Source organism: Monopterus albus, unplaced genomic scaffold (genome assembly GCF_001952655.1).
Source record: "Monopterus albus unplaced genomic scaffold, M_albus_1.0 scaffold43.1, whole genome shotgun sequence".
Classification (NCBI taxonomy): Eukaryota; Metazoa; Chordata; class Actinopteri; order Synbranchiformes; family Synbranchidae; genus Monopterus; species Monopterus albus.
The window spans coordinates 2,223,734-2,238,918 of record NW_018127923.1 but is presented as its reverse complement, the minus strand read 5'-3'; the positions used below and the strand labels follow the sequence as shown (position 1 = coordinate 2,238,918).

The 15,185-nt window shown below is 40.6% G+C and overlaps 1 protein-coding gene across 1 annotated transcript in view; it reads right to left on the bottom strand.

Annotated features, from left to right (window-relative positions):
* Positions 1-5,595: 5,595 nt before the first annotated feature.
* Positions 5,596-15,185, bottom strand: part of ttc27 (tetratricopeptide repeat domain 27) — a 100,179-nt gene continuing 90,589 nt past the window's right edge. Inside the window, exons 17-20 of the mRNA XM_020599910.1 lie at positions 13,932-14,129; positions 13,199-13,310; positions 9,047-9,147; positions 5,596-5,932 (exon numbers count right to left, since the gene is read on the bottom strand). Coding sequence (XP_020455566.1) covers positions 5,807-5,932; positions 9,047-9,147; positions 13,199-13,310; positions 13,932-14,129 — 537 coding nt within the window. The 3' untranslated portion in view covers positions 5,596-5,806. The remainder of the gene's footprint in view (positions 5,933-9,046; positions 9,148-13,198; positions 13,311-13,931; positions 14,130-15,185) is intronic.

The window sequence follows — 15,185 nt, the reverse complement described above, 5'->3', positions numbered from 1 at the left end:
ATATTATGGCTAAGGCTACAGTTCTACACGTCATAATAATAATATTAAACACCCTGTCTGCTGACAGTCATCAACTTTTCTCTCTAGTTATCCTTGACCAGATGTACCCTGTAGAAACTCATAAGCATGACTAAGCATTTAACAGTCTAACTAGACATCCTATCTCCACTCAACATTTCTAATACATAAAGTATCTATCCAATTTCTATCTGACTAAAAATACCTAACACCCTAACACCTGGCTGTACAAAGTCCTGTCCCCACATCTGTATGCCTCCTCTTTGGCATGATGAAGCTGCTTGAGTCTTGCTGTGAACCAGGGCTTGTTGTTGTTGTATGTGCAGAAGGTCTTTTTGGGCACACACACATCCTCACAAAAGCTGATATAAGATGTCACAGTGTCAGTCACTGTGACATCTTACATCAGCTTTTGTGCAGGTACTTGGTAGTTGCTGCTTTCCTTGTGGCCTCTTTATGGTTCCCATTTGCCTGTGGGATCCCAAGGTACTTGTAGCTGTCCTCAACATCTGCTGTGTTGCCTTCTGGTAGTACAATCCCCTCAGTTCGGACTACCTTCCCTCTCCTCATTATCATTCGGCCACACTTATCCAGTCGGAATGACATTCTGATGTCCTGGCTGTAGATCCTAGTGGTGTGGATCAGTGAGTTGATGTCTCGTTCACTCCTGGCATACGGCTTTATGTCATACATGTAGAGGAGGTGGCTAATGGTTGCTCCATTCCGTAGTCGGTATCCGTAACCACTCTTGGTAATGAGCTGGCTGAGGGGGTTCAGCCCTATGCAGAACAGCAGCGGGGACAGAGCATCTCCTTGGTGCGGTATCCTTGGTAGATACCGCACTTGATGTTGACTTGTGCAATTGGCTTGAAGTTGGTCTCTTGGGTTGTTTTCCACATTCCCATTACGTTCTTGATGAAGGCTCTTAGAGTCTTGTCGATGTTGTACAGTTCCAAGCATTCCAGGATCCATGTGTGAGGCACTGAGTCATACGCTTTCTTGTAGTCAATCCAGGCAGTGCACAGGTTGGTATGCCTAGTCTTGCAGTATCGAATGACTACTTTATCAACCAGTAGTTGGTGCATTGCTCCTCTGGTGTTACTACCAATTCCTTTCTGGGCGCTGCTCATGGATTGAGCCATGTGCCTGCTCATCTTAGCTGCTATGATGCCTGAGAGGAGCTTCCATGTTGTGCAGAGGCAGGTTATTGGGTGGTAGTTGGATGGTACTGCTCCCTTCTGAGGGTCCTTCGGGATCAGGACTGTCCGGGCTTCAGTTAACATATACATACAACAGTTTACATACACATACCTGTACAGTGGAATCTTGGATTGCGAGTATAATTCGTTCTGGCAATGTGCTCATAATCCAAAGCACTCGTATATCAAAATGAATTTCCCCATAAGAAATAATGGAAACTCAGATGATTCCTTCCACAACCATTCATATAAAAATGATTACAGTAATACAAAATACAGTATAAAGTAAAAATAAAACAAATTAACCTGCACTTTACCTTTGAAAAGAATCGTGGCTGGCGTGAGGGGCCATTGATGCAGTACAGATGTTGACTATATGAGTGAGGCACGAGAACCACCGGCTCAGTTGTGACGTGATGCTTGGCAGACAAAGCGTATGTACTACTCGTATTGCCAAATACATATTACTCGTATTTGTAATCAAAATTTTTGCAAAACACTCGCAGACTGGGTTACTCGCAATCCAAGGTTCCACTGTATATATGCAATTATATATACATATATACTTATGTGTGATTTATAGGACATATGCTGGTTATAATGACTCCAAGGTTCCTCACAGCAGAACTAGAGGCCAGAGCTACAGTACGTATGTCATCAGCAACTATATGGTTAGGCAGCAGATTTCTATGGTTTTCAGGTCCAAGTACAATAACTTCAGTTTTGTCAGAGTCTAGAAGTAAGAAATTACAGGTCATCCAGGCCTTTATGTCTTTATGACACGCTTGAAGTTTGACCAATTGATCAGATTCATCTGGGCTCATAGATTTAAAGGACACCTTGCCTTAGATCCTCTAGCATGCTATGCAGGCATATCTGACATCACAAGGAGTAAAACCATCAACTATATTAACATCTATTCAACATGCAGTACCTGTACATTGCACGTTACTGTGTGGCATTCCAACCCCCACACAATAATAACCTTATCATCCATGAACACTGGCTTTCATAAATAGCATTTATGTATGCCTATCTTAAACATGTCCTTTCCATCCTTATCAGGCCATTACAATAGGCTTGACTTTCAAAGCAGAGAGACAGGCACTGTGTGCTATGATAAAAAAAAATCCCAAGCAAAATAAAACAAGCTCCATTATAATAACAATGAAAGGGAAAGGAAGGAGATAAAGACCCGGAGCAGTATCAAGGTCATTTTGCTGCAGGGTGAGAAAACAAATCGAAAGGAAAATACTGGGACCTTCCTTAAACTGACTGCAGGGCGGCGGGATGAACTGGTGTCTGACTGTTAGTGCGTGTGTGTGTGCACACACTTACCATCTCCAGATGCGTCAGTAAACAATCTCTCTGAGCATCAGAGCATGCACTCTGGGTTTTGATTGTTTACATACACCACGGTGTTCAGAGTGTAATAAAAGGAAGTCAACTCCCCCAATTCCAAGTTGGGGAAGTTGTGAATTTCTGACAGCTTTGACGCTCACAGCCTGTTTATTAGGTACACCTGTACAATTCAATGCAACACTTCTCCTTAACATCTGTGCTTATGAAGCTCAGAATGTTTCAGTTGAATGTATAAATTCAATTCTATGTTTATTATGGAGGTCACAGTTAAAGGTGGAATTGTACTAGACTATATTATACCTTTTTCTTTATAATTTTGTCCTTCCCAGCTACATACATGAGATGGTCAGAATATTAGGGACACCACTATAATGTACAGTTGCAAAATCTAAACTAAAACTGAAAATACTAATTTGTAAATCATCGGTGTCCTGTATGACACTGAGAACAAAACAGCGGGACATTATTTGATGTGATACCTCATCAACTTTATTCTTTATTCAAAACAAACACTCACTTCAATTGTGATGCTGCAACACATTCCAAAAAACTATGACCTCAATAATAAAATATAATTTAATTTATACATGTATGAAAAATGTCAAGCTTCATAAACACACAGAAAGGCTGCAGTGAATTGTGTACAACTGTACCGGTGTGACTATTAAAGTGGCCAGTGAGTGTATGTGACTTAGCAAAAACAGCCAGAAACCACTGACAAAGTGGCTACTAAGCCACTTTAACTAGCAGTTACATCAAAATAAAATCTTAAGATTAATATCCTACAAAACACTTTTTCTTATTTGGTTTATTTTAACAAACTTCTACTCTCCTCCAGAGAAAGTATGCTATCTTATTGATATTTCTTTTCTCGTCTTTGCATATTTAAGTAATCCAAAAGTAACTGAAAGCAATCACTTCACATTATTTTATTATTGTGATATTTGGATTAAGTTATGGAATACATTTTTTAACTGGTAATTTGGAATTGTCTTGGAATACAATTTATAAGTAACCCTCCCATCCCTGGCTAGCAATAGGAGTAACCATTTTAGTTGGAACAGAGAATGTTTTCTGTGAGAAATCTCTAAGATCTCATTTTACCAGCTGAACAGCCGACAGACACCAGCTGGTGAACACAGTGGAGCATTTAGCTGCTAAAGAGCCAGATGTTTCCTTCAGGTGTTGATGGCCAAAAAAACAGAGCTAAACAAGAATGTGAGTGTTTTAGAATTATACTCATCAGGTGGGCACAAACACCACTCCAACTATTTGCTAACATGTTCACCATGTCAACTTAAAGTTGTGTTCACACCTTGTTAGTAGAGCAGCATTTCTGGTAGAGCTCGAGTGGAGGGATAGTAACACAAAGGACATCACTTAAATTGGAAGTACATTAAGATCAGTACTAATGCACTTCCAGAACAGATGACTAAAGCTGTGTAAACACTTGTTCTTTACTACCAGGCAGAAAAACGGTTTCACAGGCCTCTCTGGTTGGACCTTCAAGCCTGTAGCCCCTTTCACAGAAATACATTGTTGCATCTGTAACCACAACCAAAAATGTTACCGTGGAGTACACTTCACAACACTGCAGCGAGGTGAGAACTTCAACCACCGATCAGCCAAAACAGGATTTTCGAACTGCTGCTGTTATTGATTGAAGAGAGGGTAGATTCACAGAGAGCAGAACTTTGTCAAAATATATACAAGCTGTTCAGTGTAAGCTTGCAGGGCTCAGATATTGAGATTGTGGACACCTTTAAATACCTGGGTGTCCACCTCAACAATAAGAGACTCAACAAGCTAGTTAAAAGAGCTGGTTCTGTCCTGGGCTGCCCTCTGGATTCCATCGAGGAGGTGGCGGACAGAAGGATGCTGGTAAAACTAACATCCATCATGCATAACCCCTCCCATCCCCTGCACCACACAGTGGAGGCTCTGAACAGTTCTTTTAGCGCAAGACTGTTACATCCCCAATGTAAGAAGGAGCTTTACCGCAGGTCATTCCTCCCCACAGCCATCAGACTGTACAACACATCACTGCAGTGATAAAATAGGCGAAATTATGAGGGACTATGCAATAATCTACTGTGGTGCAATATTCAGCTCCTGGGGGTGAAATGCATTGTAAATAGGCTCATGTGTAATATCTTGTTCCTGATCTCTCTCAAATACTGTACATTGCCCTGCTTTAGGTATTTTTGAGTAGTTGCTCAGAGATCCTTATGGCTGAAACACAGGTTTCTCTCCCCCATTGTGGAATTAATTGTGTGAGTAATATTCGATTGTTCTTGATTTCCTGGTTGTTTAGTCTCTACTGCTGTTCCTGATTCTCTCCAGTGCTGTTCTGCACTGTTTTTAAGTGTGTCGGGTATTTTTAGTCAAATAGATATTGGATAGATAATTTATGTATTAGAAATGTTTAGTGGAGATAGGGTGTTTCTATGAAGTTCTGTTCTTATGTGTCTGTTCTTATGGTGTTATGTTGGTTGTTCTCTATTGCTGCTGTAACACAGAAATTTCCCCACTGTGGGATCAATAAAGTACCTACCTACCTACCTAATGATTACACACAGAGAAACCTTTAAGTCTGTGCAAGCTGGTTGAAATCAACTAAAACCAATGACAGACCAGTGCTATGCTCTGGGCATTGCAAAATGGTCAGCAATAAAAAAAAAAACATATGCCACTGCTAATGACCGAGCTAAAATGGCTTCCTCCCAGCCATTACCAAAACATAAGAGACAGGAGTTGCAGGTGGGTTTGCAGAGTGAGCACAGCTGGGAGTCAGAGTCATAGCTGCAGGTCTGAGTCTGTAGAAAACACAGGAGATTCAGCCTCAAAACAAACAGCAGATTTTGTGTAGCCAGGTGCAACAACTCAAACTGCCAGCAGCTCTTTCTTTAAGATCATTCTGTGATGAATGAAGGTTGTTTTGTGAGCTGTTCAGTTTAATGTAACAGAACGATTCTGAAGCAGGCTGAGGATTTTAAATATTTTACTGTTTGATGCCTTAAGGGACCATGGTAGAAGTAAAAAAAAAAACCAAACAAAAAAAAACATCATGATGACATACTGAGTTCTTTGTCCTTCCAATCTAGTTTTATTTTCTTTAAAGAGGTTCAAGGCTGATGACTAAACTTGTAGAGTCACTGTTAGTCTTTGATGACTTGACTATCAGGGAGCCTTCAGAGCCACAGCTGGGGGCCCATCTGTGAGGACGCTCACTGTGACTGGTCCCGCAGCTTTGCACTCAGCTCCTGCAGCTCGGCGATGAGTTGCTCCAGAGTAGCGACACCATCCTGCAGGTCACTGTGGACCTGACCTGTGGCCACATCTGTGTGCATTTGCTGAAAGAAAGTCATGCAGAGGTAAACAATGAAATGATGAGAAATAATGAAGTACATCACTCAAGAATCATAGTTATTTTTATTCATATTGGTTACATGTGTGGCATTTTAACACAGGGATATTCACTTTGATACACGAGCATGAATGTGGATGAGACAAGGAAGAATGGGGAGCCTCTGACTGTTAGTGTTTTATACTTTATGTACCAGCATGTTAAATGCTGGTGTGGGAAATCTGAAATACTGTCATGGTCAAAATACTGGCACCGCTGCATTTCTGTCAGATAAGGCACCACTGCTCTCAGAAAATTGCTGCAATCACAAATTCTTTTGTATACTTATGTTCATTTCTCTTGTTTGCACTGGACCAACATAAAAAAAAAGCTGAGAAAAAGTGAAATCTGATCCATTCTACACAGAACTCCAAAAATGGACTGGACAATATTATTGACACCTTTTCAAAATCATCAGAAATAGTTGTATGTCCAGCCTGCGATTCTCCTTTAATTTGTCATGAACCACAACAGTGGGAAATCCTGGACAGTCTCAAGGCTCCAAGTCCATCTCCAGAGATCTGGCTGTTCCTGTGTCCACTGTGCACAACATTGTCAAGAAGTTTACAGCCCATGGCGCCGTAGCTAATCTCCCTGGACATGGACCAAAGAAAAAAATAGATGATGGACTGCAACGAAGGATTGCTGAATGGTGGATAAAGAACCTCGATCAACTTCCAGACAAATTCAAGTTGACCTGCAGACACAGGGTGCAACAGTATCAGCTCACACTATCTGTTGCCATCTGAATGACAAGGGACACTATGGTAGGAGACCCAGGGGCCCCACTGCTGACACAGGAACATAAAAACCCAGGCTGGAGTTTGTAAAAACTTACCTGAGGGAGCCAAAATCCTTCTGGGAGAGTGTCCTGTAGACAGATGAGACTAGAATAGTGCCCTTTGGTCGAGCACGTCATTCTGTTGTTTTCAGAAAACAAAATGAGGCCTTCAAAGAAAAGAACACGTCCTTACAGTCAAACACGCTGGAAGTTCACTGATGTTCTGGAGTTGCTTTGCTGCTTCAGGCACTGGATGTCTTGACTATGTGAAAGGCATTATTAAATCTGAAGACTACCAATGAATTCTGGGGCACAGTGTAGGGCCCAGTGTCAGAAAGTTGGGTCTCCATCAGAGGTCATGGGTCTTACAGCAGGACAATGACCCCAAAGCAGACTTCACAAAGCCCCGGAAATGGTTTCAGACAATGTGCTGGAGAGTTCTGAAGTGGCCAGCAATGAGTCCAGATCTAAATCCCATAAAGCAGCTGTGGAGAAGGAACCCTTCAAACCTGAGAGACCTGGTGCAGCTGGCAAAAGAAGAGTGGTCCAAAATTCCAGTAGAGCGGGCACACAAACATGCAGGAGCCTTATCTGACGGTTCAAACTGGCAACTTTATTTCAGCTGTTGAAAAATAACATTCATGGAGTGTTTAATATTAAAAAAAAACAAAAATGTTGTGTAGGTATATTTAGATAATAGAGAAAGAAATGTGGAATTGCTGGTTCTTGTCATTTATTTATTTTTCCACGTGAATTTTTTTATAATTTATTTAGGGGGCAGAGAGGATGTTACTAGAGACTTTGATGTTATACTCATGTTATGTTGTTGGCGCAATGTTACAAGGAAGCTGCTAATAAAGTTGCATACGAGTACACAGTGGATTCACGTTTATTATTATATTTTACATATTTACAATATAAACAATCTACGTATCCCCCCCCCGGGCCGCAGGAAAATTGTCAGGCGTTGACCGGTCCGCAGTGATAAAAAGGTTGGGGACCACTGGTGTAGGGCACAGTGTCAGAAAGTTGGGTCTCCATCAGAGGTCATGGGTCTTACAGCAGGACAATGACCCAAAGCAGACTTCACAAAGCCCCAGAAATGGTTTCAGACAATGTGCTGGAGAGTTCTGAAGTGGCCAGCAATGAGTCCAGATCTAAACCCCATAGAGCAGCTGTGGAGAGATCTCAAACAGCAGCTGTGGAGAAGGAACCCTTCAAACCTGAGAGACCTGGAGCAGCTGGCAAAAGAAGAGTGGTCCAAAATTCCAGTAGAGAGGATGAAGAAACTCACTGATGGTTATGGGAAATGACTGATTTTACCCAAAGGGTGTGCTGCCAAATATTAAGCTGAGGGTGTCAATAATTCCTTCCAGTCCATTCTTGGTGGAGGCGACAGTGCGGTGGGTAGAGCAGTCGTTTCCCCAACCGGAAAGTTAAAGGTTCAAATCTCGGTGCCTGCAAACCACATGTCAAAGTGTCCTTGGGCAAGACACTGAACCCCCCCGTTGCCCCCGATGGTTAGAGCCATCGTTTGAGGTGGTGCCGCAGATGGCTACCTCGGTTCTGTACTGGAAACAAATTCCTTGTGTGTAACATACTTGGCCAATAAAGCTGATTATCCCTATCCTTTTGGAGTTCTATGAGGAATGGACCAGATTTGGCTTTTTTTGTTGTTCCAATGGAAACAAAAGAAATAAACATGAGAATACCAAAGAATTTGTGATTTTAACAATTTTCTGGGAGGAGTGGTGTGTTATCTGACAGGAATGCAGGCTTTCCGATACGTTTGGCTACGACTGTAAATCTTTATGGCAAAAAATAACTGACTGTGAACTTGAGCTATAAGTTATAAAACAGTTATAATTGGGGTGTGCTGCATCCATTCATTTACACTTTCTTGCATCTTGAGTAGAGATAGATTTTTGAGATCAATACTTTAACATTTAGAAAAGAACATGATAAATCATACATTCAAATGATTTATGTAACATAATTAACATTAACAAACACTTTGTTACAAATCTTTTAAATTCTGTTATTAAAGAACTGCAGCTGAAAAATAAACCTAACTGTGCCTTCTGGAGGACAAACTACTGTATGTAGTAGTGCCACTTTTTAAAACTGCCTTAAACATTCTTTGACTTTACTACATTTGAGCAACTTGGCTGCTAACACCAAGAGAAAGGTTTATGGGAAAGTTTGGTTTGCCACAGGGCATGGAGCGCAGTGATCATGAAGAGGAATGGTGTTCGGATTGAGCAATAGGCTGTAATGTACCTTAGCTTTGGTGACCAGACTCCTGAGGCTGAGGCGGGTGGAAGAGAGCATCTGAAGAGCATCTACTGGATGACTCTTCTTCTTACTGCAGCTGAGGGTCACTGAAAGACACATTCAGAAACAGGATCAAGTTGAAGTTTCTTTGAATCTCTTCCTTTTAATTTTTCTTAGATATGTAATTTGTATATTGTAATTTGTTACTTTTAAATGTTGATACTTTATAACCATGTAAAAGAGAAACCCCCTGAAAATGCCAACACTAAACTTAAATCAACTGTACTGTACTTTCCAAAATGAGAATGTAAATAACTGGCTCACACCATACAGTGAAATTTCTGCTAAATCCAATTCCTCACTTCATGACCCCCACTGGCAGCAGCAGTAAAGCATGGCATTGCTTTATAGACGGTACTTTTTACTCCACTGCATTACACTGTTAAAGTTACTTTCCACATTAAGATCTTACATATGAAATGTCATCTGCATTAGTGCCCAACTGATATCTGATGCATTTAATGACAACATATCAGCTAATATCAGCTTTTTAGCAAAGGAAACAGGAACAAACAGTTTTAATAAGAATTGCTTCAGCAACACATACTGAGCAGGGCACAAGGCAGCTATGCCAGAACGTCTGTTTTCTATCAGCCATCTAATTTAATTTAATCTAATCTAACTGAATCTAATTTAGCCATCTAATTTGTAAGCAAAACAGTTACATTAGATGCTTTTGGTTTTTTTTTTTTTTTTTTTTTACAGTTTTACAAATGTGAATGCTACTCGTATTAGGGAGGTTGCTGTTTGGTGTGATTTTCGCTGTTTGAAGTTTCCTTTCAGAAGAAAAATAAGAAAAAAAGTATTTTATTCTTACTTTAAAATCCATTAAGATTTTGCTTGGGTACACATACATGCCCAACATGTTTGAATGATTGATTCAGTATGAAACAACTAAATAATTTATTAGCTAAGATGAATTTGGGTTGTTCATAATTTTAACTTATGTAAATATTTGACCATATTCTAAGACAAAGTTGTACACAAATCCAGTTAATTCCAAAAGTTTCACTTTGTATTACCACAGCATGTCCATTCTAAATGCAGCCTCTACTGCAAACAAAGACTGAACCTGCTTGTTTCTTTGTTTTCATTATGATGCTCTGCACTATATATCAAAAGGGCAGCTAACAATTAATTTCACTGATTATTTTATAAAATGACAGAAGACTGTGAAAAGAACCTATCAAAAGTCTCCAGAGCCTAAAGTGGTATTTAAAAAACGATTTTTTCCAACCAACATGAAGTATTTGGTGTTTTACTTTACCATCGACATAGAACTATTTTATCTTGTCTCTTAAAAAGGTTTTTTGAGAGACCATCATCACCAATTGTTGGTGATGATGATGATGCAGGGAATTGTGCTGCTTCTTTTGTTATTTGTCTGACAACTGGCAAAACACAAAAGCAATTTCCAAATTTTCCATAATAACAGCTAACTAACTGTGTGCCTTCAGACGCTTTCCCACACAAATGATTCTGCTTTGAATAAGAGTAGCTGGATTGACACCAGAATACTGAGGGACCATGGCCCTGCACTGTTCCCTTCCTCCGTCTGACTGTTGAACATGTCAGCTCTCTCTCACATGAAAGGAAAACTAGCGGCTTCATGGCCCTTCCTGCTGCTGCTGCACATGTCACCCTGTTCAGATTTATGAAGGCACTTCCCTCCTGCTCTGCTTTATCTGTTCTTTGCTTTCTTTTCTTTTGGAGTCCTGTCATCTGTTTAGGTACCGCACCCACACCCATGGTCGGGTCATACGTGTAGTGCAAGGGTGGAGGCTGAGATACAGAAACACTTGGCATTTATCCTTATCCTAATTCTACAATACAGACAAGTACTGTGTGTACTGTACCACAAAGACAAAGCTCTATGTTCCACCTGATAGTAATGAGACACATATAAACATTAATACCTGTTGTCTTGTATAAAAATGGAAAACATCTTTTTTTTCTTCATTGTTTTGTTTGCAGTTCAGTCCCAGAGCAGTAAGCCAGTGAACTAATGTTTTTGTGCAGTAGACCAATCTAAACCAAAGGTCATACAATTACTTTCTAATATGTAACTCTGGTTCGAACATCCTTGCTGGCTGGTAGTGGCTGATGTTGTACTTGCACGCCTGAAGAGTCTTGCTCACTGGATGAACCTGAAAGTGGTGACAGTGACTTGACTCCCCCAAAGTCTAGGTGGTAAAAATGGGAAGTAGCAAAATTGTGAATTTGCTACAAACACTACAACCGTCATGAGCTCCATACTACTCAGACCACTACTGGTTGATGGCTGTATTTATATGTCAGAGATACAGAGTGGGGTGGCATGGACCAAACGTAGCTTGCCCCAGAGGATACTTTTAAGATGTAGGGAGGTGCTGAGTGGGGCAGTAGGCTTGAGATTTATCCTCAAGGTACAGATAGTATTAAAGAGCCTATGTGCTAGAAAAAAAAAGGCACAGGGCCAGATGGGATATCTGTTTTTTATTTGAAGAGATGCAGAGGAATTAGCACCTGAATGGTGCCCAGTCTTCCAAAAAACAGTAGATTCCTGTTCCATCCCTGCCCTTTGGAAGAAGCTGACCATTATACCTGTCCCTAAATTACCGTGCCCAAAACTGAATAATGACTATAGGCCTACAGCTCTGACCTCCATCATTATGAAGTCTCTTCTTAAATCTGCAGTCAACATCAGTCTAGGCCCATTTCAGTTTGCTTAAAGGCCATACTGACTCAGAAACTGACGGACATGCATGTTAACGCTTTTATTATTAGTTGGTATTGTTATTTTTTTAACGAACCATATGCAGCAGGTCCGAGCTAATAATGGCGTCTCAGTGTCTAAACTGAGTAGTACAGGTGCACCACGTGTCAGCGCCCCCGTCTTTTTTACATTATACACTAATGAATGCACAAGTAACTATCCTGGAAACTTTGTGATTAAACTCACATGATGCAGCTATTCTCAGTCTACTGCACACAAACATTAGTTCACTGGCTTACTGCTCTGGGATTGATCAATTTTCACACTAGTGTGATACTAATCAGCTCATGTTGAACGTAAGGAAGACAGAGGAGATGGTGCTTGACCAGAGCTCAGTGGGGGACAACATGCAGTTGATTACTCATAGTCAGTCTGTTGTACAAGTCACTTCCTATAAGTATTCAGGAGTGCACATTGACAGTGCACTCACCTGGAAGGTACACGTTAATGCACTGTGTTCTAAAACATATCAAAGGAGTTCTGAGGAGACTTGAACAGAAACTAATGCTACTTTATTACTAGGCGGTGTTGCAGAGTGTTATACATGACAGAATTACTGCTTGGTGTGGCAACATGTCAGTTCAGCTGACGTTTCAAATCTGTCAGCTGGTCAAATCTACTACAAAAGTCACTGGTGTTAAAAATGATCTTTCACTTCAGCTTATGCATGAATGGAACTTGACCAATTTTACTCATATTTTACACAGTGAATTTCAGCTTTTACCTCTTGGCAGGAGGTACGGAGTTCCTCGAGGCAGGCTGAATCACTACTTGTATTCACTTATTCCAGCCTGTATCAGAGCTCTTAATTCTACTTTGGGTAGTGCAGACAACTGTCTCCAGGGTCCTGTGCAATAACTCTTATATGTACTGGGTGTGAAAACCTGGGCTGTCTGTTTTTATTTTATTGAGATACTTCATTATGGAGTCCAAAACAAATTTCCTTGTTGGGGAAACAAATGGCACAGTACATCTTATCTTATATCATAGATTTTCACAGACTTTGTAGAGGTCTAGAATAGAGAGGTACAAGATATTCTCTGGAAAAGAAAAACATTTCTATTATGTCGAACATTTTAATGTGACTAGAATAAACTCAATGAAGCGGCTGTTAATAAATAATATCCAAACTTTGAGGGTGTTTAATTGAGGTCTGCACTACACTATTAACCCATCTTGATCAAATAGTGGCTGGAATCTACACAGATCTACACACAGGAAGAGACTTCAAGCCATTTTTTGAACTTCTTGTTTTCCTTTCAACTTCCCATAAGAACTGGGATTATTATGCAAATTGGGAAAACAAAAAGATGACATGATATTTGCACAGTTTGTGCTCTCACCTTCTCCTATATCAATGGCTCTTTTCATCACCTCCTTGAAGAGACCAGGTTCTTTATCCCAAACACCAGTCTGAACCTCACAGCGATGGGCCTTGGACAGGAACTGTAGAGCCTGAAAGGTCAACACCACCACTGTTATATAAAGCCAACACACACAGAAGTCAAATTCAGTCATCCACTTTTCTCTCCTCATTTGTTTTTCACTTTCTTTTTTATCTTGGGGTTTTAATTATTGGCTGGTTCAGCTGACTACATGACACTGACGTACCTCACACAACAGTAATAGGACATTTTGTCCCATATCAGACTGTTTTACATTTACATTTTTCCACTATAAATTTCTTTTTATAAAGTGGTTTTGCCGTGATGTCTATGTCATTTCATTATTCAAGGGACAAATGTGAGACCAACTACACTGTAAAAACTAAACAAAGCCAAAAACAACAACACAGCTCCGTCATACTGGAAGAGACCACTCATTTATTCAAGTAACTTTATTTTCCCTTAATTTGTCACCTGTCTGTATTTACACTTTGTGTTCAAGCTAACTGGCTTCCTGATAGACAGTTGATACATTAACTGTTAGAGCCTTAAGTTAAAATATTTTCAATTTGCTTATTTTAAGCGAATGTACATACGTTTAAATCTACTTGCATCTCATTGCTGATTTTGTATGAGTAGGTGTGGGTACAGAAGTTATACGAAAAATGTATGTGGAACATATGGCACAGACCTTTTCATTGTCGTCTGGGTTGGAGCTACGGCCATTACCATACAGCAGGGCATACTGCCGCCATATCTCTGAGTCACCACTGTGGCGGGAACTGACTCGACCCAGGAGCTCCTTCAGTTTGGGCTGGAGGGTTACTGCCTGCTCACCCTGGCTGTCCGTCAGGTTTTCAACAACTGCTCTTACTAGGATCTGTAGAATCTGCCATGGGGAAAAATAAATTACACAAGCAAAAAAACATATCAAGAACAGAACTGTACTGAAATAGAAATCACAACTCCTCATGTCTTAGCTTTCATTATTAAAGCAATGTGTTTGTCACTACACTTAGAGCTGAGCACCATCATTCATCACAAAAGCATCTACAAAATAAGACAATGGTCATCATCAATCATTTAAAAAAAATCAGCTAATCAATTTTAGTTTATGCCAACATATGAAACAGACTCAACATGCTGTTAACATTTTAACCAAGGATGTAGCCAAATCATGACAACTACAGTCTACTGTGAGAAAGAAATGCAGTCAGTGGTGCTTCTTAAATATAATAATACGCATGTTAATAGCTAAGGTAGACGTAAGAATAACACAACTTGTCATAACCTTTAAATACCATGCGTCTTTTGAAGTAAACATTCTTTTGCTTTTTTCCCCTCTTCCACCCCTCTACCCTTTAAGAACATTAGTGGTCTCCTCAGTTTAAGTTCCATCTGAAATCTGCCTTATGCAAGTTCTCCACCTCACACCACTAATGAACCATCTGTCAGGCATCGTCTTTGCTGTGCAACTCGGAGGCCACTCACTGCAGTGACGGTTAAGATAAATCAACTGAAAGGTTGATATACATACACACTACCTGAAGGCTACTACCTGAAGGCAACATAGCAGATGTTGAGGACAGCTACAAGTACTTTGGGATCCCGCAGGCAAATGGGAACCATGAAGAGGCCGCAAGGAAAGCAGCAACTACCAAGTACCTGCAGAGAGTAAGGCAAGTCCTGAGAAGTCAGCTAAATGGAAAGAACAAAGTCCGGGCAATTAACACCTACGCCCTGCCGGTCATCAGATACCCCGCTGGCATAATAAGCTGGCCAAAGGAGGAGATAGAGGCCACTGACTTCAAGACAAGGAAGCTCCTTACAATGCACGGCGGGTGTCACCCCAAGTCCAGCATCCTGAGACTGTACACTAAGTGGAAGGAAGGAGGCCAAGGATTAGTGAGCGTCAGAGCCACTATCCAGGATGAAACAACAAAGA